Below are 23,223 nucleotides of genomic sequence, written 5' to 3'. Positions count from 1 at the left end.
AGCCGTGTGCGGGAATCGAACCCGGGTCGCCAGGTTCATAGCGCAGCGCGCTAACCGCTACACTACCGCTCCCCATACTCACGCACAGACACACACGCACACACACTCACGTACACTCACGCACAGACACACACGCACACACACTCACGTACACACACTCACGCACAGACACACACACTCACGTACACACACTCACGCACACACACTCACGTACACACACTCACGCACAGACACACACGCACAGACACACACGCACACACACTCACGTACACACACTCACGCACAGACACACACGCACAGACACACACGCACACACACTCACGCACAGACACACACGCACAGACACACACGCACACACACTCACGTACACACACTCACGCACAGACACACTCACGCACAGACTCACTCACGCACAGACACACACACTCACGTACACATACTCACGTACAGACACACGCACAAACACACGTACACACACTCACGTACACACACTCACGCACAGACACACACGCACACACACTCACGTACACACACTCACGCACAGACACACTCACGCACAGACTCACTCACGCACAGACTCACTCACGCACAGAAACACACACTCACGTACACATACTCACGTACAGACACACGCACAAACACACGTACACACACTCACGCAGACACACACGCACAGACGTGAACACAAGTGCACCACCGCAGCCGCCAAGTGGTGGTGACGTCACCACGGCGCTGGTGCCATGCTCGGTGCACTCGGAGGCCACGCGAAGCGTCGGAAGCTCCCTGGCAGTTCACGGGACAGACCCAGGTGCCATTGGCTGAACGCGATGGCTGGCAGGTGCACCACCTGGGTCCCCTCCCGTGCCAACTTGCTGCATTCAGCCGCCCGCTCGATCCGCTGCTGGACGAAGCCGCCGCCACCACCGCCGAGACTTCATCGCAGACCAAGTTCGGGTCCAGCGGCCACCGCGCCCGCCCCCGGCGAGCCGCGCTCCTCCTGAGCAGCATCGCGACGCGACACGCGCCGAGTCCCAGTGACGCCTTGCTGGTGACAGCCGAGCAATGCGGAACTCGCCCTGCGGACTTCACGAACTCAAAGCGCTCCACCGAGCCGGGCGACGCCGCAAGGCGCCTCTCTCCGATGAGCGCACAGCCAGTCGCACGATCACCCTCCGGGTCTCAATCCGTTTATTGGGCCGGGCCACGTCTCTGCCGCAGGTCCCTCCACCACCCGGCACGGCCACACGAACCGAATTGCCGCTCGCAAGGGACGCTCCGCGCGGGGATCCCGGAACTATTCTCACGACCGGCCTCTCCCTCTAAAACCCATTACCACTTCGTCAATACAACGAGCAACGTGGTAAGAGCATCGCTCTGCCAAAACTCAGGTGAGGAGTCCTTTGTAAGTCGTCTCAGCACCCCTGATGAGGAGGGCCACGTCTGCTCGTTGATATTTGGTTTCGAATTTTTTTATTTTAAGTCGCGGGCGGCAGTCGGAGCGTGCCCGGAGCCCGCGAGGAGTCGTCGGGGGCGGGGGGGCGGGGGGGGCACAGCTCGGGACAGCGGCCGCTCCGAGCCGAGCGGCGGCGGCCACGGCAACATCCGCGGCACCCCGCGTCCCCTCGCAGCCCCGCGTCTCTCCAGACGCAATCACCAGACAAGGCCACCATGAAGACTCCGCCAATACAAAGATCCCCCATGTAGCCTTAACAGGCTGTTGGGGCAAGTGCTGTTAGCGAGCAGCGCCTGTGAAGGATGGCACTGCGCACTCGGGGTGGGTGACGACAGCACCACGCCCGGCCGCCTTTGTCTCTCCAGTGCTGATGTTGACACACCGCACCAGATACTACTAATTTAAGGCCGAGTCTACCTGGGGAGGCCCAGAACCAGTTCAGACAATTGCCACTGGTGTTGGACGTGAGCAGGATTCGAACTCGGGTTGTTGGGTTTGTAGCACAGCGTGCTAACCGCCAGACGAGCACTCCCCACACAAAGGCCGTACACAGAGAGACGCACAGAGACACACGCACAGAGACACACACAGAGACACACACAGAGACACACACTGGCACACACACAGAGACACACACACACACTGGCGCACACACAGAGACACACACACTGGCACACACACTGGCACACACACACACTGGCACACACACAGACACACACTGGCACACACACAGAGACACACACAGAGAGACACGCACAGAGACACACACAGAGACACGCACAGAGACACGCACAGAGACACACACAGAGAGACACGCACAGAGACACGCACAGAGACACACACAGAGACACGCACAGAGACACGCACAGAGACACGCACAGAGAGACACGCACAGAGACACGCACAGAGACACACACAGAGAGACACGCACAGAGACACACACAGAGACACACACAGAGACACGCACAGAGACACACACAGAGACACACACAGAGACACACACTGGCACACACACACAGACACACACACACTGGCACACACACAGAGACACACACAGAGACACACACACTGGCTAAGGTGTCAAATCTTACATATTCAAACAAAATGCTCCGAAAACATCGACTTAAAACGCCGAGTGTGTCGTTAAACGCCCTCGCGGTTGTGCGCGTCACAGCTCAGCTCAGCAAACTGAGAGCCCCCCCCTCCCTCTACATTTGTGGTTCTGCGTCCCCGACCCCAGCAGGGTTAGAGGTCAGGGCCAGGGTTAGAGGTCAGGGCCAGGGTTAGAGGTCAGGGCCAGGGTTAGAGGTCAGGGCCAGGGTTAGAGGTCAGGGCCAGGGTTAGAGGTCAGGGCCAGGGTTAGAGGTCAGGGCCAGGGTTAAAGGTCAGGGCCAGGGTTAAAGTCATGATACGGGTCGACCCATGGTTAAAGCTTGGGTCGGCCTCAGTCAGGGGTCAGGGCGTGGAGTCAGGGTCAGGTTTGACTCGTGGCTGTAATCAGAGTCCATGTGCAGGCTACAGTCGGCGTGAGCAGTAGGGCTACTCTGGGGGTTGGGCGAGGGCGAGAGTTCGGGGTGAGGGTGAAGTTTTGATGAGGGTTGGGGTTCGGGTCAGGCCTGCTCCTGTCCGAGCAGGATTTAGGATAACATTTCTGGTGAGGCTCAATTTGTGCGTTGTTGTGTACATTGTGGTTGTTGTGTTTGTTGTGTACGTTGGGTACATTGTTGTGGTTGTTGTTTGTTGTGTACGTTGTTGTGGTTGTTGTGTTTGTTGAGTACATTGTTCCTTGTCGTGTCTGTTGCTGTGTACTTTGTGTACGTTGTGTAAGTTGTGTACGTTATGTGTTATGTAAGTTGTTGTGTACTTTGTATGTTGTGTCCACCATGTGCGCTCATTAAATGAGTTTAGGAAATCACCCCAAACAATAACGACATCATCCTTGAGTACAGCTCCATGACTATCATCATCACTACGGGGTTATAGTAGTGGTAGTTAAGTAGTAGTAGTACATGTGTTTCATTGTGAATAAACATACGAGTCATAGTTGATGTTGGGTTAGGCTACCACTTAATTATCTGGTCACATTTGTGTCATAAGACGCTCCACCACCCGACAGCCAAACAAATGGGAGTGCCGCGTGCCCGAGCGTTGTCACGGCGTGCCGGCCACGTGAACGCTCGCGCACCAAGCAGCTTTGCTTATCAGGGTCAGGCGATCAAGGGTCTCACCACACAAATCTGGCCAGATAGTTGCGTGGCCTCAGCCAAAACTCAATTACGATTTGTAACATTGGCTGAGGAAACCCACGAATTTAGATATTTGGGCTTTTTCAACTTACGCAAAACAAATAATAAAAAGCAGTCTTAAAGTTGTAAGTTTTGGAGGCACGAGCCGACAGCAGCCAGCTCTTCTCTCTTGCAGCGACGCACCCAGGAGGCGCCCCACGGCAGATCCACGAGCACAGCGAGCGGTGCACAGGGCCCCTCGGTCGCAGTCCACTGCCGGGCTAGAGCCGTACTTCACCAGGTTGGTCGGCGTGGGCTGGTGAAGGAGCGGGAGGGAGGTTCATGTAAACCAGTCGCCACTGTCGGGAGCCGTGGGCTGGGAATCGAACTCTGGTCGCCGGGCTCGTAGCGCTACACGCTAACCGCTGTGCCACCGCTCCACCAGGAGACGGTGACAAACATCGCGCACCCGTCACAGCCACCAGAACCACCGCTACCACAGCCACAACCACCAGAACCACCGCTACCACAGCCACAACCGCCCACAAAGTCACCCAGACCCGGCCACGCGCGACGCCGCGATCGCAGCCTCCGGCAGCGACCGCAGGCGGCACGGAGAACCGGTCTGGCCCGGCGACTCCTCGTCGCCCGCGCCGCTCAGTGCTCGCTGAGGGAGTGCTTGAAGAACTCGTAGACCGACCACGCGATGGCGGTGGACGGCATCTGGTAGAGCACGCGCGCCTGCGTGCCGCGGAAGAACGCCGGCAGCCCCCCGTGCCGGTACACGGTGCGAAACGCCATGGCCAGCCCGGTGAGGTAGCGCGGCGGGCGGCAGTGCTGCTGCTGCTGCTGCTGCCGCGCCGCGCTCCCGGCGCGCAACGTCGCGCCCCCCGCGGCGCCGGGAGCTCTCGTCGGCTGCGGCGCCGGGCGCTCCCCGGAGCGGTAGGCGCGGAGCGGCGTCGCTTGCGTCGCCTGCTGCTGCAGGTGTCCGGCGCCTACGCCCAGCAGGGCGCTCAGCCCGGTGCCTCCCGGCGGCGCCGCCGGGACGGCCGGCGCCGGACCTCCGGCCGGGACGGCGGCGGCCGCGGCGGCCGCGGCGGCCGCAGTCCTCGCCGCCAGCGTCGCGAGCGGCTGGCGGGTCGGCCCGGCGGCCGCCGACGGCGCCGGCTGCTGCTGCTGCTGCCGCTTCCCGGCCGCGGCCGCCGCGCCGTAGGCGGCGGCGCGGCAGCCCTCGGCGGCGCTGGCGGCCGACGAGAGGCCGGCGCAGGCCCCGGCTCCGGCCACGCCCATCTCCACGAGCGCCATCTCCTGCGTGTTGAGCAGCGTCTTGCAGACGTCGAGCGGCGTGGTGAGCGCCGCGGCCAGGCCGCCCGCCACGGCCCCCGACGCGACGTGCGAGCCGGGGCTGTAGGCACGCCGCGGGTTCAGGCGCTCCTGGCATGCCTCGTAGGCCACGAAGTGCAGGCTTTGGAAGGGCAGGTTGAGCGCCAGCTGCGTGGGGTAGCTGCGGTAGAAGGCCGCCAGGCCCTCGGAGCGCAGTATGCGGCGCGCGCACTCCAGGGCGCCGCCGTAGGGGGAGTTGTACATCTGCAGACGCTGCTTCACCACTGGGGGGGGGGGGGGTTGGCACGCGGCGTTATGGGAGCCGAGGTCGAGGTGGTTACGTAGTCGCATTTCGAAACGACGTCCACGCCAGGCTTGGTCATGAATACCATGGAGTTGAATTCACGAGTCAACATTTCATTGAGTGCAGAGGGCACGGAGAGGAGTCAAGCCAGGCCTGCCAGGCAGTGGAGGCAGTCACCTGACACATTCTCCCACAAAGACAAAGATCCACTGTGTAGCCTTAACAGACTGTTGGGGCAAGTGCTGTGAGCGAGCAACCTATGAAGGCCGGCACGGCACATGAGGGGATGGGTGGCCAGTACTATGCCCGGCCGCCTTTGTCTCTCCAGTGGCGATGTTTACACACCGCACCAGGATCGGTTCCGATATTCATCAGCGATATTGGCCATAAGCGGGAATCAAACGTTAGGTTGGTAGCTGAGTGCACTAACCACTGCGCCACCAATCTCGACTGACACATTCTCCCACAGATACACACGGAGACGTGCACACACAGATAGGCACGCACAAGTACTCGCACAGACACACAAACAGTTGCTTTCATATATTCTCTCTCTGACATGGGAACACACTGACGCGCTTCCACACTCGCACACAAAGACCACCCGAAAAGCCTCAACAGACATTGGGGCAGGTGCTGTTAGCAAGCACGAGGGGGTGGCCTGCACCAAACCAGCCGCCTTTGTCTCCCCAGTGTGGATGTTTAAACACTGCACCAGGTACTCATTTGAGGCAGAGTCGACCTATGACACAATGACACGCACACTCGCGCACCTCTGCACGATAGCGTGCGGCGTGGCCACGGCACAAAGGGGCGTGAGGAGGAGGTGGGGACGGCAGCAGCAGCCGCCCCACACAAAGCCACGGCCGGCAGGCACACAATGGGCAATGCCGGCACAGCCCCCGCCACTCCGTGTGACCCCGGTGCCCTCTCCCACACCTCGGCACGGGCACCTGGTGGTCCCCTCCCCCCCCTCCGCTAACGAGCTGGGCAAGCGAGAGAGAGAGCGAGCGAGCGGGTGCACTGTGAGGCATCGTCCGAGCGTTTCAAAACACTCGCTCACGGAGCATTCACCAGCACCGCTCAGAGACGAGGAGGGGGCCACGGGGGGGGGGGGGGGGCCCGGGGTGGGGGCGGGGCGGGGGGCAGATGTGTGCGGCTGTGGGCGAGTTAAACAGACGGGAGAGAGAGGGAGAGAGAGGGAGAGAGAGGGTGGGGAAGAGAGGATGGGAATTTGTGGGATGGTGGGAGGTGGGCGATGGGGGGCGACAACGATGATTGTGTTTTTGTGACGCGCGATGAAATCTGGAGAGAGGAGCGAAGAGGAGGAGGAAGTGAGAAGCAAAACAACGGACGAGAGACGCATCCGCCGACGCACGCACACACGCGTAGTTGTGATTGTGCCCACAGACGTGTGTACGTACAGACACATGAAGAACAGCCCGGAGCCCTGGCCTGCTGATGGAATGATAGGCCTTGACCAGGTCAATAAAGCAGAGATGTAGGTTCTGTTAGAATTCCCTACACCTCTGGTGTAGCATACAGACACAGAATATGGTCTAAAACCACATCGGGCGTTCTGAAAGCCTCCACTCAGCGTGCCTGGCAAGGAGATGTTGAATAATCCTGAACAGGACCTCAGACTGAGAAGGAGTTGTTGCAATCAGAGACGACCCCTTCTTAAAAATGGGGACCCACAATGGCATCCTTTCAATCCTGTCGACCAGCCGATTGTAATTCTGTCATGTAGGGCAGCCTGCACACAATCACCATCCTCTGTTAGCAGTCCGCTTGAGAGGTCATCTCTGCCTGGCGCATCGCCTTTTGCACTTTCTAAACAGATGGCACATCAACCAACCACTCACTGGGAGCGGCTACTTCCTTCAGTGATAGCTGTGGTGCTGTCAGTTTTTTGATAGAATTAAAGAGTAATTTGTGATTGCGTGCGACCGAGGCAGTTTCCATCTCTTCAGAAACCCGCGACCACCACTCATCCTTGCAGCACCGCATCGTTCTACCGAACCTCTAAGCAAAGGCTACAACAATCCTCCCTCATTCTCGGACGTGGGATGCTGTAGAGGGTGAGAGCGGACCTGCCACTTTCTCCCAGCTCGCCTGAACACCTCCTCCATCAGCCACGGTCTCTGGGGAGGTCTGGACTGCGCACCCAAAGCAGCCCTTGCAGCTGCAGGAGTCGCGGTCCTGGACATGGCCCATTTCCCTTCGGCATCGGGAGGAGAGGGAGGCGATGCCAAACCCAGCTGCAAACGATGATGACATTCTCGCTTGCAACTTCCATTAGCTAACCGAGACCAGGCGCTTTTTGGGCTTGAATGGGGTCTGAGGTGGACGCTCATCACCGCAGGGGAAAAATGGCAGGCGCGTCTTGCAGATGACAAGCCGATGGTGAGTGGGCAGACCGGTTGCACAAATACGTACACGTGCACATACACATGCGCAACCCCAGACCCATACAAGACACAAACACGGGCAGCGCAAACACAAACAACCAACTCGGACAAATACCCGCACACGCACCACGCACGTGTGCACGCATTCACGCTCAAACACGCGCGCAACAACATACGCCAAACACTTCACTCCACCAGCGAGGGGTGACAAACCCACCCACCCACCCCCTCACCCACCGACCCTCTTAGTGACTCATTCAATAGCTCACCCACTCCCTCACTCAGCTACTCAATCACCCTCTACCTAACTCATCCAACTCACCCCCCCCCCTCACTACTTTAATCCATCTCTTCAATCGCTCCCTCAAATGAGTTCTCTTCATACGAGTAATTGTTTCGCAGATAATTGGTTCCATGAATGGAGATGGTCCTCCCCTCCCCGCAAGCTGGGCAGACGCATGTGGACTTTATTTTAAATAAGCCACACGTGACAGATTCTATCCAATCACAGACGGCTGTGAACAGCAAGTTACCAACTCAAAACTGATGTTTGGGTCTGGCCATGTAATGATGTGGCCACATTTGTGTCATGTAACCCTCCACCACCCGACACAGCCAAACAAACGACGATGTCACGGGGTGTTGTCACGCCGACTGTTGCAGCTCACTTACCGGTAGAGTTGAGGAATAATTCTCACCAACAGATTTAGCGACGAGAATCCAGAAATACCAACAATCAATTACGCATCGTAACAATGGTCACTAAAACTGACGTGTACAGTTAGGAAGTCACTGTCAATAAGACACACGTGACAGATTCCGTCCAATCGCAGGCAGGTATAACCGGCGCGCTACCGTAACAACGCGTTCCACAACGCGCAACGGCAGCGACGGTTTCTCGGCCGCACGGCAATGCCGTTCCTCCCCACCCCGCAAGGACACCGCACGGAGACAAATCACGGCGGACGGCAGTGACGGCGGTGACGAAGATTCAAAGATGACGAGGCCAGACGGAGCCTAACGACCGGCGCGGCCTTGACCTTGCCAGCGGGTCACGCTAACGAGCTCGCCACTCAGCTGCCTGACCTCCCCCCCCCCCGCCCCACGACACGAGCGCTACTTAACGCGTCGCTATTTTGCTTCTCGGCTGTTTGATGAACTCTCTGCCGCGCCGGCGGCCAGCTGTCTCCGCTGCCGATGGGGAAGATGAAAGAATGGTGAAGGAGCGGAAACGTTCCGTCTCTCGACGGCGCCGCCCGCCAGCACCGAGCGCGATGCTGGCGGGCGGCGATCGCGGAGTCCCAGAACTTCACTCACGGAGTCCGAGAACTTCACTCACGGACTCCTCCTCCACTGGAGCCGACGACTTGGCCGACCGGACTCGTGCACGCTCATCAACCACCAGCGCCACCACCAGCGCCACCACATTGCAGGGCACAACAACTCACCCGCTCACTCACCACATTGCAGATCACCTCCCTTCTCTCTCTGATTATTCTCTCGCACTGTTCCACTCCCATCATCATCATCATCGCCGTCTCTTTTCCTCCCAAGCTCTTGTAACAACAACCTTGCTCAATGTAATCGACGCGTTGACTATTATACCATCAACACCTTTGACAGTGCTGTTTGTTGCTGGCCACTTGCCGTTGTCGCCCAATGCCTGGCGACCGTGTTTACTTAAATAAGGAATCTGATGAGAGGGAGGGAGGGAGGAGGAGGAAGCTGGGGAGGCCGTGTTGTGAAACGAGAGCGGAGCGACAGCGTGAGACGTGATGACTCAATGACCGCGGCGGTAGCGGTGGGGGTGGGGTGGTGAATGCGGCAGTGGTGGTGGTGACGGTGGTGGTGACGGTGGTGGTGACGGTGGTGGTGACGGTGGTGGTGACGGTGGTGTTGATGGTAATGGTGGTGGTGACGGTGGTGGTGATGGTAATGGTGGTCGTGACGGTGGTGGTGGTGGTGATGTTGACGTTGGTGGTGGCGGTGAAGGTGGTGGCGACGGTGGTGAAGGTGACCATAGCAGGGCTCGCGGGGGTCCTGTCGATCGTGGAGCTCGGACGCTCGGACAAGAAAACCAACAAAGCCCGCCGATGGTAACGTCAACGTGCGAAAGCGGTGAGGTGCACGCCGGCAGAGATAACTCAGTGGGTCTCTATGCAAGTCGATGTGTCTCTATGCAAGTCAATGAATCTCTGTGCGGCTGCTTTACCTTCGGCTGGGTTCATGGTGGCATCGTGCAGCAGCGTCGCGGCACAGCCTGCAAGACCTGCCAGGGTCAAGGGTCAAGGGGCAGAGGGCACCGGGTTAAATTGCCAGCGTGCAGCAGAAACGAACACAAACACACACACAGAGGCACAGACGTGGATCGACACACGAACACAAAGAGAAACATTCACAGGCAAAATACAGCCACACAAACACAACAACAAAGATCCCCCGTGTAGCCTTAACAGACTTTTGGGGCAAGTGCTGTTAGCGGAGTAGCACCTATGAAGGCCGGTACGGCACGCGAGGAGGTGGGTGGCCAGGCACCACGCCCGGCCGCCCTTGTCTCCCAAGTGGTGATGTTTACTCACCGCACCAGGTACTCATTTGAGGCCGAGTTGACCTAGGGGAGGCCCAGGACCAGTTCAGATAATTGTCACCGGTCTTGACCGTGAGCGGAAATCGAACTCGGTTTGCCAAGTTCGTAGTGCGGCGTGCTAACCGCTGCACTACACACACCCACCCACACACCCACCCACACACCCACCCACATAGCCACACACCCACACACCCACCCACACACCCACCCACCCACACGTTGTATATCGCACACAGCACACGCCTCGAGAGTGAACACCGCAGCCCAACACAGGCGCCGCCGACACGGGGAGGCGAGGCGCGGCCCGGAGCGCGGGGCCACAGCGACCCCTGGTGGCCACTCCCCGCGCCGCCACTCCCCCCCCACCGCCCTCACCTCCTCCGGCGACGCTCTTGGTGCCGCCTGCAACTTGTCCGCGGGGGCTCATTGCTACTGCGCCACCGCTCCGCAATGTCCAGCGCAGTCGGCGGTGTTGGTGCACGAGCACAGCCAACGACTCAACGCGACCCGTGTCAGTAGCAACACCGCTGTGTGTGGGGGGGCTTATAAGCAAAACGAATAAAAGGGCAGCGTTGTGGGCAAGGCCCCCTGCCACTAACGTCGCCTATCACTGCATTGCGTTGAAGGCCACGCACGCGGTGCTGATATTGACACGGAGCGCAGTCGTAACTTGTCTCGAGTGTCTCCATAACCAGAGAGAGCGCCGTGGGCACCACCCCGGCGCAGCGGCGAACTTCAACCCCGAGTGCACAACCGGCCACCGATTCTCAACACCGTTACCGCTTCGCACCAGCTCACACCGGTTTGGCGGTATACACTGGTTAGTAGTTTAGAGCGGTTACCGGTTTACCAGTAAACCAGTTTGAAGCATTTAGCAGTTAACCAGTTAACCATTGACAACCGATTTTTGGCGGGAATGAATGGGCACGGTGGGGCGCCACCTCCCGATGGAGCGGCCTCCTCCTCCTCCCCCTCCTGCTTCTCCTCCTCATCCTGCGTCTCCTCCTCCTCCCCCCTCCCCCTCCTACTTCTCCTCCCCCTCCCGCTCTTCCTCGTGCTCTTCCCCCTTCTCCCCCTTCTCCCTCCCCCCTCCCCCCCCTCACCGTTGGCGAGGTGTGAGTTGCGCCCCCCGCTGAGCGAGGCCTTGACGTGCTCGTAGCAGGCGAAGTAGAGGGCGTGGGCCGGGCCCGCTCCCGCCGCCATGGCGTTGACGCCGCGCACGGGGCGCCACGCGCCCTCGGTGCGCACGATGGTGCGCAGCGCGTGGAACACGTTCCGGTAGGCGGCGCGCGGGTCCGGGAACAGGGACTGCATGCGCGTCTGCACGCTCGCGGAGACGACACGGGGAGACGTGAGGCACGGGGAGACATGAGGCACGGGGAGACGTGAGGCACGGGGAGACGCGGGTTCCTGGAATCATGGCGCAGTGCTCAAACTGCCACTCGCACACGAAGATCCCCCCCCCCCCCGTGTTGCCCGCTCATCAGTCGCACTATTGACAAATCTACAGCAGCTCCTTTTCTGGAATTCCAGGAATTATGATCACCTGAATCCAAGCAACCAATCCTCAGCATGCATCCTTACAAAAAACGGACAGGCAGATTTGAACCGTGAGTCTGTGAACCGAGCGGCGAGGATGCCACGGCTGCACCACGTCGCTGTGGATGGACGACGTCTGGACTTGACCCCGGGGTGGATTCGAACCCAGACGCTCATGACTGGGAGGTTGCCGGCTTAACGGTGGGGAGCAGGGAGGCCAGAGCAGGGGAAAATAAGCGAGCAGGAGGAAGAGGTGGGGGGTGTGAAGCTTCCTTCCTCCACTCATCTCTCAGGGGTCCCGGGTGCAATGGGGAGATTCTCCGAAGTTCCCAGTCACAGGCGCGACAGGCCGAGCGACCATCGCCCACAAACCAGCCTCACCGATTTATCCTGAAAAGTGGTGTTTGTCGGATCCACATTGGAGCGGATCTACAGTGGAGTGGATCTACAGCAGAACGGGTCTATAGTGGAGTGGATCTACAGCAGAACGGGTCTAGAGTGGAGTGGATCTACAGCAGAACGGGTCTAGAGTGGAGTGGGTCTACAGCAGAACGGGTCTATAGTGGAACGGGTCTATAGTGGAGTGGGTCTACAGCAGAACGGGTCTAGAGTGGAGTGGATCTACAGCAGAACGGGTCTAGAGTGGAGTGGATCTACAGCAGAACGGGTCTAGAGTGGAGTGGATCTACAGCAGAACGGGTCTATAGTGGAGTGGGTCTACAGCAGAACGGGTCTAGAGTGGAGTGGATCTACAGCAGAACGGGTCTATAGTGGAACGGGTCTATAGTGGAGTGGATCTACAGCAGAACGGGTCTATAGTGGAACAGGTCTACAGCACAACGGGTCTATAGTGGAACGGGTCTATAGTCGAGTGGATCTGCAGCAGAACGGGTCTATAGTGGAACGAGTCTACAGTGGAGTGGATCTCTGGACCGAGCAGGTTCTCAGGGGAGCGATCATCATCCATGACGCGGCGCATTCCGCACACGCACCCCGCGTGACTCGGCACTGCAAAGTGGACACGACGAGAAGCGGCCCCCCCACTCTGCTCCACACAGCCACTTACACGGGGGGGGGGGGGTACAGGCGAGTTTAACAAGTAGCTGCCTCGTCAGTGGAACCAGCAGCTGCGTCGTCAGTATGAACGGCAGCTAGAAATGTCCCTCATGTTGAGACAATGCGTCTGGTTTTGGTCACTGTATAAACACAAACCGTGCATGTATCACAGTGTTTGTTCTGAGTGCGAGTCTGTCACGCTGGCCACACCACCCCCGTTAGGGTGCAGTTCCGGCTTTCATGTGTTACTCGCTAACAGCACTTGCCTCAACATTCTGTCAAGGCTATACGTGTGATCTTTGTATTTGTATATGCATGTATGTGTGTGTGTGGGTGAGTGGTTGGGTGAGTGGTTGGGTGAGTGGTTGGGTGGGTGTGTGAGTGGTTGGGTGAGTGTGTGAGTGGTTGGGTGAGTGGTGGTGGGTGTCGGTGGTGGTGTGTGTGGGTGTGTGGGTGTGTGTGTGGTTGGGTGAGTGGTGGTGGGTGTCGGTGGGTGTGTGAGTGGTTGGGTGAGTGGTTGGGTGGGTGTCGGTGGGTGTGTGTGTGGTTGGGTGAGTGGTGGTGGGTGTGTGAGTGGTTGGGTGAGTGGTTGGGTGAGTGGTGGTGGGTGTGTGTGTGGTTGGGTGAGTGGTGGTGGGTGTCGGTGGGTGTGTGAGTGGTTGGGTGAGTGGTTGGGTGAGTGGTGGTGGGTGTGTGAGTGGTTGGGTGAGTGGTGGTGGGTGTCGGTGGGTGTGTGAGTGGTTGGGTGAGTGGTGGTGGGTGTGTGAGTGGTTGGGTGAGTGGTTGGGTGAGTGGTGGTGGGTGTGTGAGTGGTTGGGTGAGTGGTTGGGTGGGTGTCGGTGGGTGTGTGAGTGGTTGGGTGAGTGGTGGTGGGTGTCGGTGGGTGTGTGTGTGGTTGGGTGAGTGGTGGTGGGTGTCGGTGGGTGTGTGAGTGGTTGGGTGAGTGGTGGTGGGTGTCGGTGGGTGTGTGAGTGGTTGGGTGAGTGGTGGTGGGTGTCGGTGGTTGTGTGTGTGGTTGGGTGAGTGGTGGTGGGTGTCGGTGGGTGTGTGAGTGCTTGGGTGAGTGGTGGTGGGTGTGTGTGCGTGAGACACTCCAGTAGTGAATGGACCCACTCTGTTCACACCTCCCGTCTCCCGTCTCCCGGCAGATCAAAGAGAGGCCCCTGGGCCATGACGGCACGATTCCAGTCAACTCGCATCGCTCCAGCAGGAACACCAAGGCAAAGATTCTCCCTGTAGCCTTAACAGCACTTGCCCCAAGTGCTGTTAACGAGCTCCTATGAAGGCAGGCACGGTGCACCCAAGAGGGGGAGCGTGGTCAGGACCACGCTCGGCCGCCTTTGTCTCTCCAGGAGTGATGTTTACACACTGCACCAGGTACTCATTAAGGCCTAGGGGAGGCCCAGGACCAGTTCAGAAAATCGTCACCAGCGTTGGCCGTGAGCAAGAATCGAACGTGGATTGCCGGGGGGTTCGTGACGCGGCGTGCTCACCGCTGCGCCCCTGCTCAGGGTGTGCGTACGGTGAGAACAAAGTTCAACATATGCGGGTGCGATGGCGGAACGAGGATGAAGGCATCGCCTCCACAGATAGAAGTGGTCGTGGAGCCCATGGCCAACAATCCGTGGTTTCCTGTGGCTCTTACGAGCATTGAGGCATTGGTGTTATCTCCCGTTCACAGGCCTGCAGAGCCAGTGATGAAAATTCCACATTCCCATGACGGGGGCAAGTCTATCCATAAAACAACCGCTGTGGACTTCCCACTCATTCATTTTACCGACATGCTGAAGATAGAGCACAAGCGTGCGAATGAGATCATCCACATGACGAGGAGTGCGGCTGGGGGTGCAGGACGCTTCAATGCCACAAGGGACAGCGATAGGCGCTGTACATTTGTGTGCTGAACTTCTTTCGCACCATACATTGCCAATCGCGCTATTCGGAGGTGCGAGGGAAGGACAGAAAGATGCCCCGAGATGAGACGATGGATACCGCGGAGATGGAGCGATAACAAAATAAGCTCGTGCGTAGGGCAACTGCTGGGTGGATTGCGTGCGTTCGTGGGAATTGAATTTCACATCGGTGTCGTGTCGTAAGGAGTGGCCCCAACGGTTCAGCGTTGCGCGCACATCGAAGGTTATGGCGCAACACGTCACGCACGCAGCCAGCAGAACGCACCGTCATCATCATCAGCAGCCATGGTCAATCCACTGGTGGACAAAGGCTTCCCCCACCTCTCACGATCCTGCGATGTCACAATCCACCCAGTTCTTGCACACCAACTGATTTCATCGCTCCATCTCCACCACGGTGGCTGTTCCGTATTTTAAACGCGATCCGTTCCTCGGCCGCTGCTCCGTCTTGAGTCTCGCTCGTCGGCCATCATCGTCCCTTGCGGCCGCGATGCATCCCGCTGCCCGAGTCCTACTCGCGTCTCCCAGCGGGAGGATGATAGTTACGTCTCTGCCACGAGTGTGTCCTCTAGTCCACGTGGCCCCTTCTTGCCTCTCAGATGGACTCCGCCCCCTCCCCCGACTAGGATCCGATGCTCCGACCGCGAGCCGCGGCACCGAGTGGACGGGGGAGCGCGAGGCCGCGGCAACGGTAATGCGTCGGCGCGCCGGAGGGCCCTCTCACCAAATCGACGCTCGCAGCAAAAACAACCGGGAGTGCCGCGCCACTCTGCGCGAGGCAGCGGCCGTGACCGCGCTTGTGTTGCCAGTGATTTTAACCGCGTCGCGTGGGATGACGGAGTGAGCGCTCCGGCGGCGTGCGGTGAAACGGCGCCGCCGTAGCGTCTCGCTAACGAGCGACGCCAATCGTCGACACTCTCGCTCGCCACCAACCACACTCGCCACCAATCACACTCACCACTAATCACACTCAAGAGCCATGATGAGGGCGGCAGGGCGGAGTAGTGGACACGCCCGTGCCGCCTCACGGCAAGCAGCGGCGCTGGGATTCAATCCCAACTCGGGTGTTCTCCCCTTTTTCTGCTCAGGTTTTCTCCGGGTTCTCCCGTTGCCCCCCATAGCTAAAAGACACCACACAAGTCAACCCGTATTGGCCAAAGATCTCCAGTGCTGAGAAACTCATGGCAGCAGGGCCCCTGCGTGCGGCCCCTCCACGCGCTTGCGAGAGACGTAATTTTCACGGACGACGCCGACGCCGGCGCCGCGATGTAGCGACTCAACACGGCGAATGAGCCCGTCGTGTGAACGGGGCCCGTCGTGTGAACGGGGCCCGTCCTGTGAACGGGGCCCGTCCTGTGAACGGGGCCCGTCCTGTGAACGGGGCCCGTCGTGTGAACGGGGCCCCTCAGTCGCCGTTCTACGTGGGTGAAGTCGGGCGGAGGCACTCCGGGGCCTCCGCCCGACTTCACCCACGTGGAGCGGCGTCGTTACTCGGGTCGAGGACGCGTCCCGGCAAGTGGGGCCCACAGCGGAGCGGCGCCAGGGAACGGGAACGCGGCTGTGCGGTGCGACGACGGCCACCGCGGAGAGGGAGCCGCTGGGGCGATCGTCACGTCGCAGGGACGCGAGGAGGAATGACGGATTGGGGAGGGAGGAGGCCTTCATCCAGAGTTCAAGAGAAGCCCACGTATTGCGACTCTAAGCATTGTGCAAAGATGCCGGGAGATGTGCAAACGCCAGGGCGCTGCTGCGCGATGCTTATCCTGCCATCTCCGGGCAGGCTGACCGGGCAGGGCGCCCGCACTCGCCGTGCTCGCTCCGCATTGCATGCGGCGGTGGAACAAAATCAGTTAAAGCGCGGAAAGATGCCTCTAGAGGAGAGGAGGGCCACCGCGGAGACGAGCGGGGAAATCATGCTCATGGCGTGTAGAGCAAGAGCTCGGAGCATTGTTGACCATGAATCACGGCGTTGATGATAATGATGAAAGTAAGGGTTGACCCAACAAAGCTCAATGGTGAATCATGTAAAGGGCAGTACCGATCTTCACTGCTGACCCTCAGCCAGTGGTGGAAAATCCACATTCCCAGTACGGAAGCAAGCCCATCCGTACGACTAAAAACTACCGACTTCAAACAAAGCGGTGGTGGGTTTAGAGCCGTCATTTGGCAGAGCGAGCACCGCCATCCACGGCGGTCGCACCAACGCAGTCCAGTGCTGTTAACCGCGTGACCCCGAGGTTCGCTTCCTGGGCACGGCTGTCATCAGTGGCGGGCGATATCGGAGCCGGCCCTGGCTGTGCTGAACGTATTCACGACGCTACTGCTGGGTGGACAAGGCGGTGGGGGTGGGGGAGAGTCCAGTGCGCTGCTGACCGCCACACCACAGGGGCAGTTCAAAAGTAAATTATTATTTTTATTACTTTTGCACGGAAGACTTGAGACGGATGTTCAAGAGGCTCCTGGCTCCATTGGAATGCTGCCGTGGCATACAACAACAAAATGCCCAGTGCCTGCGCACGAGGAGCCAATCTCATCGCTCTATCTCCTCCGCGGTGGACGTCCCGTGTCTCGGACGCGTTCTGTTCCTCGCTCCGCCATTAGTCTAGCCCGTCGCCCATCGTCGTCCCTTCCGGCCGTGACGTCCCCCCCGCAGCCCAATCGTGGCACGGCCTACATGTGTTCTCTAACCCACGCGTGCGCCTCTTTCTGTCCGTACGTACAGGTTAGCCGCCAACAGACACATGGGAGACTGTATCTCAGAGTGTTCCTGAGATACAATCTCACACCCGTCCGGGCGGTTCAGCGGCAGAGCGAGTGGCTCACAATCGGAAGGTTGCAAGTTCACATCCTGATCATGGGTGGGGGTCGACTCCGCTCATCGTTCCTCCTTCTAGGGCCAATAAAACAACTGCCGCTTTCTCGGTAAAGTCAGCAGCCACCGTTCTATGGATAGACTTGCCACCTGCGTGCCAGAGGAATGTGGAATTTCCACCACGGACTCACAGCCGTAAAAGGGTGGGCAACAATTCCTCCCCCCCCCCCCCCCAATGCTTGCGCGAGAGATAAATCACTCGAGACGTTTTCAGCGCTTGTGCTTTCGCTACGTTGTCCCCACCTGAAGAAGGACGCTTGTGTTACGCCCGAAACGTCGTGATGTAATTTTGTTGTTTTCATTTATTTTATTTTTTACCTACGTGACTTTACCAGAAAAACAAAAAAACCACAGAGTATGAAAAGTTTAATAATTCCATGAAAGTTCACGCCTCGGGCATCGAGTCCCACTTCAACACCTCGCTCGTTCGCTCGCTCGCAAAAAGCAATTAGAGGCTCAGCCCGAGTGAAGTTGGCGCCGCCGCAGGGATGGAACGCGGATCTGGGAGCGCGTTTGGGCGACGAGCGTTCCACCGCAGTGTCGCACGAACACGCGGGCGCAGTCGGGGCGGTTTGGTTTCTCCAGGAGGGCGTTCGCATTCGTTGAGGAATGGCAGAGAACACATGTTCTGGAGGGTTGCAGAGAAGCGTGCTGGGACGCACGCGAGGAGAGAGAGGAGCAAGTGGAGAACACGCGCAGGCTGGAGACATCGTCAGGCTGATATTTATCCAGCAGTGGATAGGCCATGATGACGATGATGAAAGCATGGAGAGGTGCACGCGCCGAGTGACATTAACAGACACAAAGTGTCATATGTGGATTGGAGAACACGCGTAGGACATTGAGCAAATACGGTCACTGCATCGCGCGCTTTCAGATGCGCTTATGTGGCCGTCTGGAACGCTCCTCTTTCCGATATTTTAAATCAACTAGATTGACAAACTAATTTCTTTAGAATGACGATAGAGAGAACAATATAGAGGAGCATCATTCGCAAGAGTGACCTGGGTTACCAAAATTGCAACAACAAAAATACAACTCACCAATGAAGCAAAAAATTACCAGAGCAAAAACAACTGTGGATGGTAAAAAGAGACCTTGATTCAGTGAGCTGTGGACCAGAGCGGTGAGTGAAGCAGCGGCGAAGAGCAGAGTCGGGACGATGGAGCTCGGCACGCGGTGGAGACGCGGACACGGACAGAAGGGACAGAGGGAAACGGCTGGAAGCGCTCGGGACGGGGATATGGAGGAGGTGGAGCGCAAGCTGGACAGAGCAGACCGATGAAGAAATCTTGAATGACATCAACAAAAGAAGGAATGGCAGTCGAAGTCACCAGGAGAAGACGAGAAAGTGGACTGGACGCGCTCTGCGAGGACACAGGTTGATGAACGAGGACGTTACGGACGAACGGAAGGGATGAGAACGTGAGGGAGGCCGAGGATTGGGTGGTGGCGGAGCTGAAGGAAGGAGTGTTTGTTGACATTAAGAGGAGGGCAAAGACCAGAGATGGATGGAGAATGCAAGAACTTGTGCATTGCACTCTATTACATAACAAAATGGCTCAGATCTCCCGCTGGAAACTCATGCACAACAGGGGGAAAACATACTAAGTGCACACGCTCACTCACAAAACTCCACACAGAACAGGGCCTAAGTCGGAAATTGAACTCAGGCTCTTCTTGCTGTGAGGCCCGAGCCCCCCCGACAAGCGAGAGGCGCCGTGCACGAGCTGGCACCGTCGCCGGTCCCCCCCGTGGGGGTCCCGTCACGAGCCGTGGCCCGGATGGCTCGCGGAGCCACAGAGGCCTGGCGTAGCGTCCCCACTCACGGTGAATCAGTGTTAGGTTTTGTGTTGTTAAACGCATTTGCTGAGCACAGACCCAACGGCCCCAATCTCTTTGCTGATGACACTGTCATGCTAGTGTCGGATAAAAATACAAAGTTAAACAGATCTCCACAATGATTCAATATCAATTCAAAATCTATTTTCATCACTAAAATTGCTCTTTAATCTCCCAAAAACCCAGATCATGCTCTTTTCTTTAAAAAAAATCCAGTTTCATTTCCTTCACTTATTACAGATATCAGAAACAATATCATTGACCAAACGAAGTGCTTCAAATTCTTGGGATTACTGATTGATTCAAAACTTACGACTTCACATTGATTGCATCTCAAAAGAAAATCTAATCAAGAATAGTTTTTATACAGAAACTAACAATGTTTTCAGATTTGATTGCACCTGCAAGTTGTTGAAACTATCATTCTACCACTTTATGAGTATTGTGAAGCTGCTTACAGCACTGGATAAACCATACAAGACCCAGAATTGTGACATCCACTTAAAATCCAAAATCACATCATTTGATGCTATAATAAATCTACATTGGGCCCTTTTTATCCATAACACCCTCATTAGTAAATCTTCCCTATATCTATCCAATGCATTCACTCCACTGTCAATCCCATTTAACCCAAAACATCCATCTATTTGGCTTTTGATTATCCCTCGAACAAGAACTGGGAAAGGCAACAAGGCCGTTGCCATTGCAAACAGGACAAACGTTTTGGAACAACCTTGTTTCCTCAATTAACATCGTAAACCTTCCTAAAAAATATTCTGGAGCAGAAGATTAGTGCCGGATACAGCCTCAGTTTAAAATGCGATTTGTAACTTTGACCTTACCCGTGTATCCACAGTTCAATTCTTCCGTGCAATGTAAATGAAGGCCTGTGTGTTTGTCTTGGTGTGGTCTGGGACTGTTGTTGTTTGCTGCCTTGCCCCAAGCTTGCATTTGGTGTTAACAAATTAGCAGGAATGTTTGTAGTTATGCAATTTGTACTTCTATACTTTATTTTATTGACTTATATAGTGACTTGGTGACATTTTCTCTATTTTGCAGTCGTATCATCTTTTGTACTGTTTGTTGGGGTATTTCGTTGAACAGCCCCCACTGGACATCTGTGAAAAAGGGCTTCATAGCTCATCGGATTCCTCTTCAAGTATTAAGAAAAATTCGCATTCTGAAATGTTAAGCGACCGGCAACAAATGTCCCTGTTAAAGTTAAAATGGATGGGAGGGTAACGCGTCTCTTGAGCCGAGCCGGGTTATTCTTGAACGAGCTTGGGGGAAAGAGCCGACGATGGGGCGGGATTCCAGAGTGGAGGGCAGAAGCAGAGAAGCAGAGAGACCCGTGGTGCGGCGAGTGGCTTCGCGATTGGGTGAGCGTGTCTTTGTCCACCTAGCCTGGCACAAGCACCGTCATGACGTGACCGCCACTTATGGTCACAGTCGCTGTGGTGGCAATTTAGTTTGCTGAGTCGGTGTTATGCGTGGATTGTTCGTACGTTAGAATTATCTTTGATAATAATTTTAAAAAATCTACTTTGATCATCTTGTACGGCGTGTATTTGCATAATATTCATCGCCACCAACAACAACAACCGGTCACGTGGCTCTGTGGTAGAGCTTGGAGGGGTTGACTCAGCCCATCACCCCCCTCCCTCCGAGGTCTGTAAATGAGCATCACTTTGTCAACGGTGGTTCTTGCCCTTTGGATAGACTCACCCCCGTCATAGAAACGTGGAATTGTTGCCACTGGCTCAGGGCTGTAAAGAGGAGATGATCACGGCCGCAATGCTCATTTGAGGAGATCATCGTTTAGTTTTTTTATACGGCGAGAGGGTGCAACCACCACAACCACCGCAACCACCACAACCACCACCTTCACAGCAACCACCACAACCACCGCAACCACCGCAACCACCACAACCACCACAACCACCACCTTCACAGCAACCACCACAACCACCGCAACCACCGCAATCACCACAACCACCGCAACCACCACAACCACCGCAACCACCGCAACCACCACAACCACCGCAAGCACCGCAACCACCACAACCACCACAACCACCACCTTCACAGCAACCACCACAACCACCACCTTCACAGCAACCACCACAACCACCACCTTCACAGCGACCACCACAAGCGCCACAACCACCACAGCAACCACCACAACCACCACCTTCACAGCAACCACCACAAGCACTACTAAAACGATCGCAACCACCACCACCACTCCCCACCTTCCCCCACAGGCACACCCATATTGACAAGGTCCACTGATCGTCACCTTTGACCACCCTAGCCGAACAGCACAGCTACACAATGCCTACAGCAGCAGCAGCACAGCTACACACACACAGGAGCCTTTGCCTCCATGTGGGCGATGTTTACATATCGCTCCAGGTACTCATTTGAGGCCGAGTCACTCTCGGGGAGGCCGAGGACCGGTTCAGGTAATTGCCACTGGTGTGGACCGTGAGCGGGAATCGAACTCAGACCACTGGGTCCGTAGCGCAGCGCGCTAACCACGACGCTACCGCTCCACTCACAAAGACACATGCATACACTAACACAGACAGAGCTTTCCACACAGCAAAGGATATCACACAAGGACAGATACACACACACACAGGGGCACACGCACAAGGACGGCTACACACAGTGGTAACTGTACAGTGACACACACACAGTGACACACACACAGTGACACACACACAGTGACAGACACACACAGTGACAGACACACACAGTGACATACACACAGTGACACACACACAGTGACACACGCAGTGACACACACACAGTGACACACACACAGTGACAGATACACACACAGTGACAGATACACACAGTGACAGATACACAGTGACACACACACACAGTGATACACAGTGACACACACAGTGAGAGGCACACATAGCTGTACAGTACTGATACACTGTACTCACTGTCTGTCCCCACGTGGGAGACGTCGCGCACGTGACCCCTCCGCTCCGTGACCCCTGGCAATCCCATCCCACGTGACCCCTCCTGACCATCGCCCCCCCCCAACCTCGACCCCCCTCCCCTCACTCATAAGTCCTATCCCAGAACCTCTTTTATATTTCCAAACACGGTTGCGCTATCAGCCAATAGCGTGTCCGCCTCGCAACAGCACGTGAACACGCTCCGCCAATCAACACCACGCTAGGGGGGGCTCGCCTGTTTATCTGAGCTGGGAATTGTAAGAGCGCTCCGCGGCTCCCAAGGCGACCCAAGGTGAACTCCGAGTCGTCCCCAGAGACGCGTGGACTCGCAGTTACCCTGCCTCCCTGCAGTTACCCCGGACTCGGGGTAACTCTTGAGTTGATAGCCGGAGTTTGCGAGTTCGCCGAGTGAGTGCCTCACACCTTGACGCAGTCCACGGGGTACATCACGCAGTGCTCCATCACCCCGGCCAGCGCGCCCGCCACCATGTGCGTGCCCATGGACACGGTCGGCGGCAGCGCCTCGTACTCGATCTCGCCATCCGCGGCGACGGCGGCGGAGTCCTTTTCTTCCTCCATCGTTCCTCGTCCGTCGTCCTCTGCCCGCCTCCCTCCCTCCCCCCGGTGCCGCTGTCGCTCCGCGCGGCGCTCACGCGGGATGCGCTCGCGTCTCTCCTGCTGCTGCGCGGCGCAGACTCCCACTCGCCCCGCCCCCTC

The 23,223-nt window shown here is 57.3% G+C and overlaps 1 protein-coding gene across 6 annotated transcripts; it reads right to left on the bottom strand.

The window, feature by feature from the left end:
- Positions 1–1,171: 1,171 nt before the first annotated feature.
- Positions 1,172–23,202, bottom strand: LOC144717503 (mitoferrin-1-like). Of its 6 annotated transcripts, none has more exons than XM_078592882.1 (5): positions 22,930–23,202; positions 11,407–11,623; positions 9,929–9,985; positions 7,399–7,566; positions 1,172–5,285 (listed from the first exon to the last, which is right to left on the bottom strand). In XM_078592882.1, the coding sequence occupies exons 1-5, from the start codon at positions 23,083–23,085 to the stop codon at positions 4,336–4,338; spliced, it is 1,548 nt and encodes a 515-aa protein (XP_078449008.1). In that variant the 5' UTR covers positions 23,086–23,202; the 3' UTR covers positions 1,172–4,335. The 6 variants fall into 6 exon arrangements, with proteins under 6 accessions (XP_078449008.1, XP_078449007.1, XP_078449012.1 ...); XM_078592881.1 differs by lacking the exon at positions 22,930–23,202 and adding an exon at positions 16,285–20,860; XM_078592886.1 differs by lacking the exon at positions 22,930–23,202 and adding an exon at positions 15,133–16,228.
- Between the last annotated feature and the right edge of the window lie 21 nt (positions 23,203–23,223).

This window comes from Lampetra planeri, chromosome 4 (genome assembly GCF_965212315.1).
Source record: "Lampetra planeri chromosome 4, kcLamPlan1.2.h2, whole genome shotgun sequence".
NCBI lineage: Eukaryota > Metazoa > Chordata > Hyperoartia > Petromyzontiformes > Petromyzontidae > Lampetra > Lampetra planeri.
Note: the sequence above shows the minus strand (reverse complement) of the source record. Positions and strands in the feature narration are given on the sequence as shown.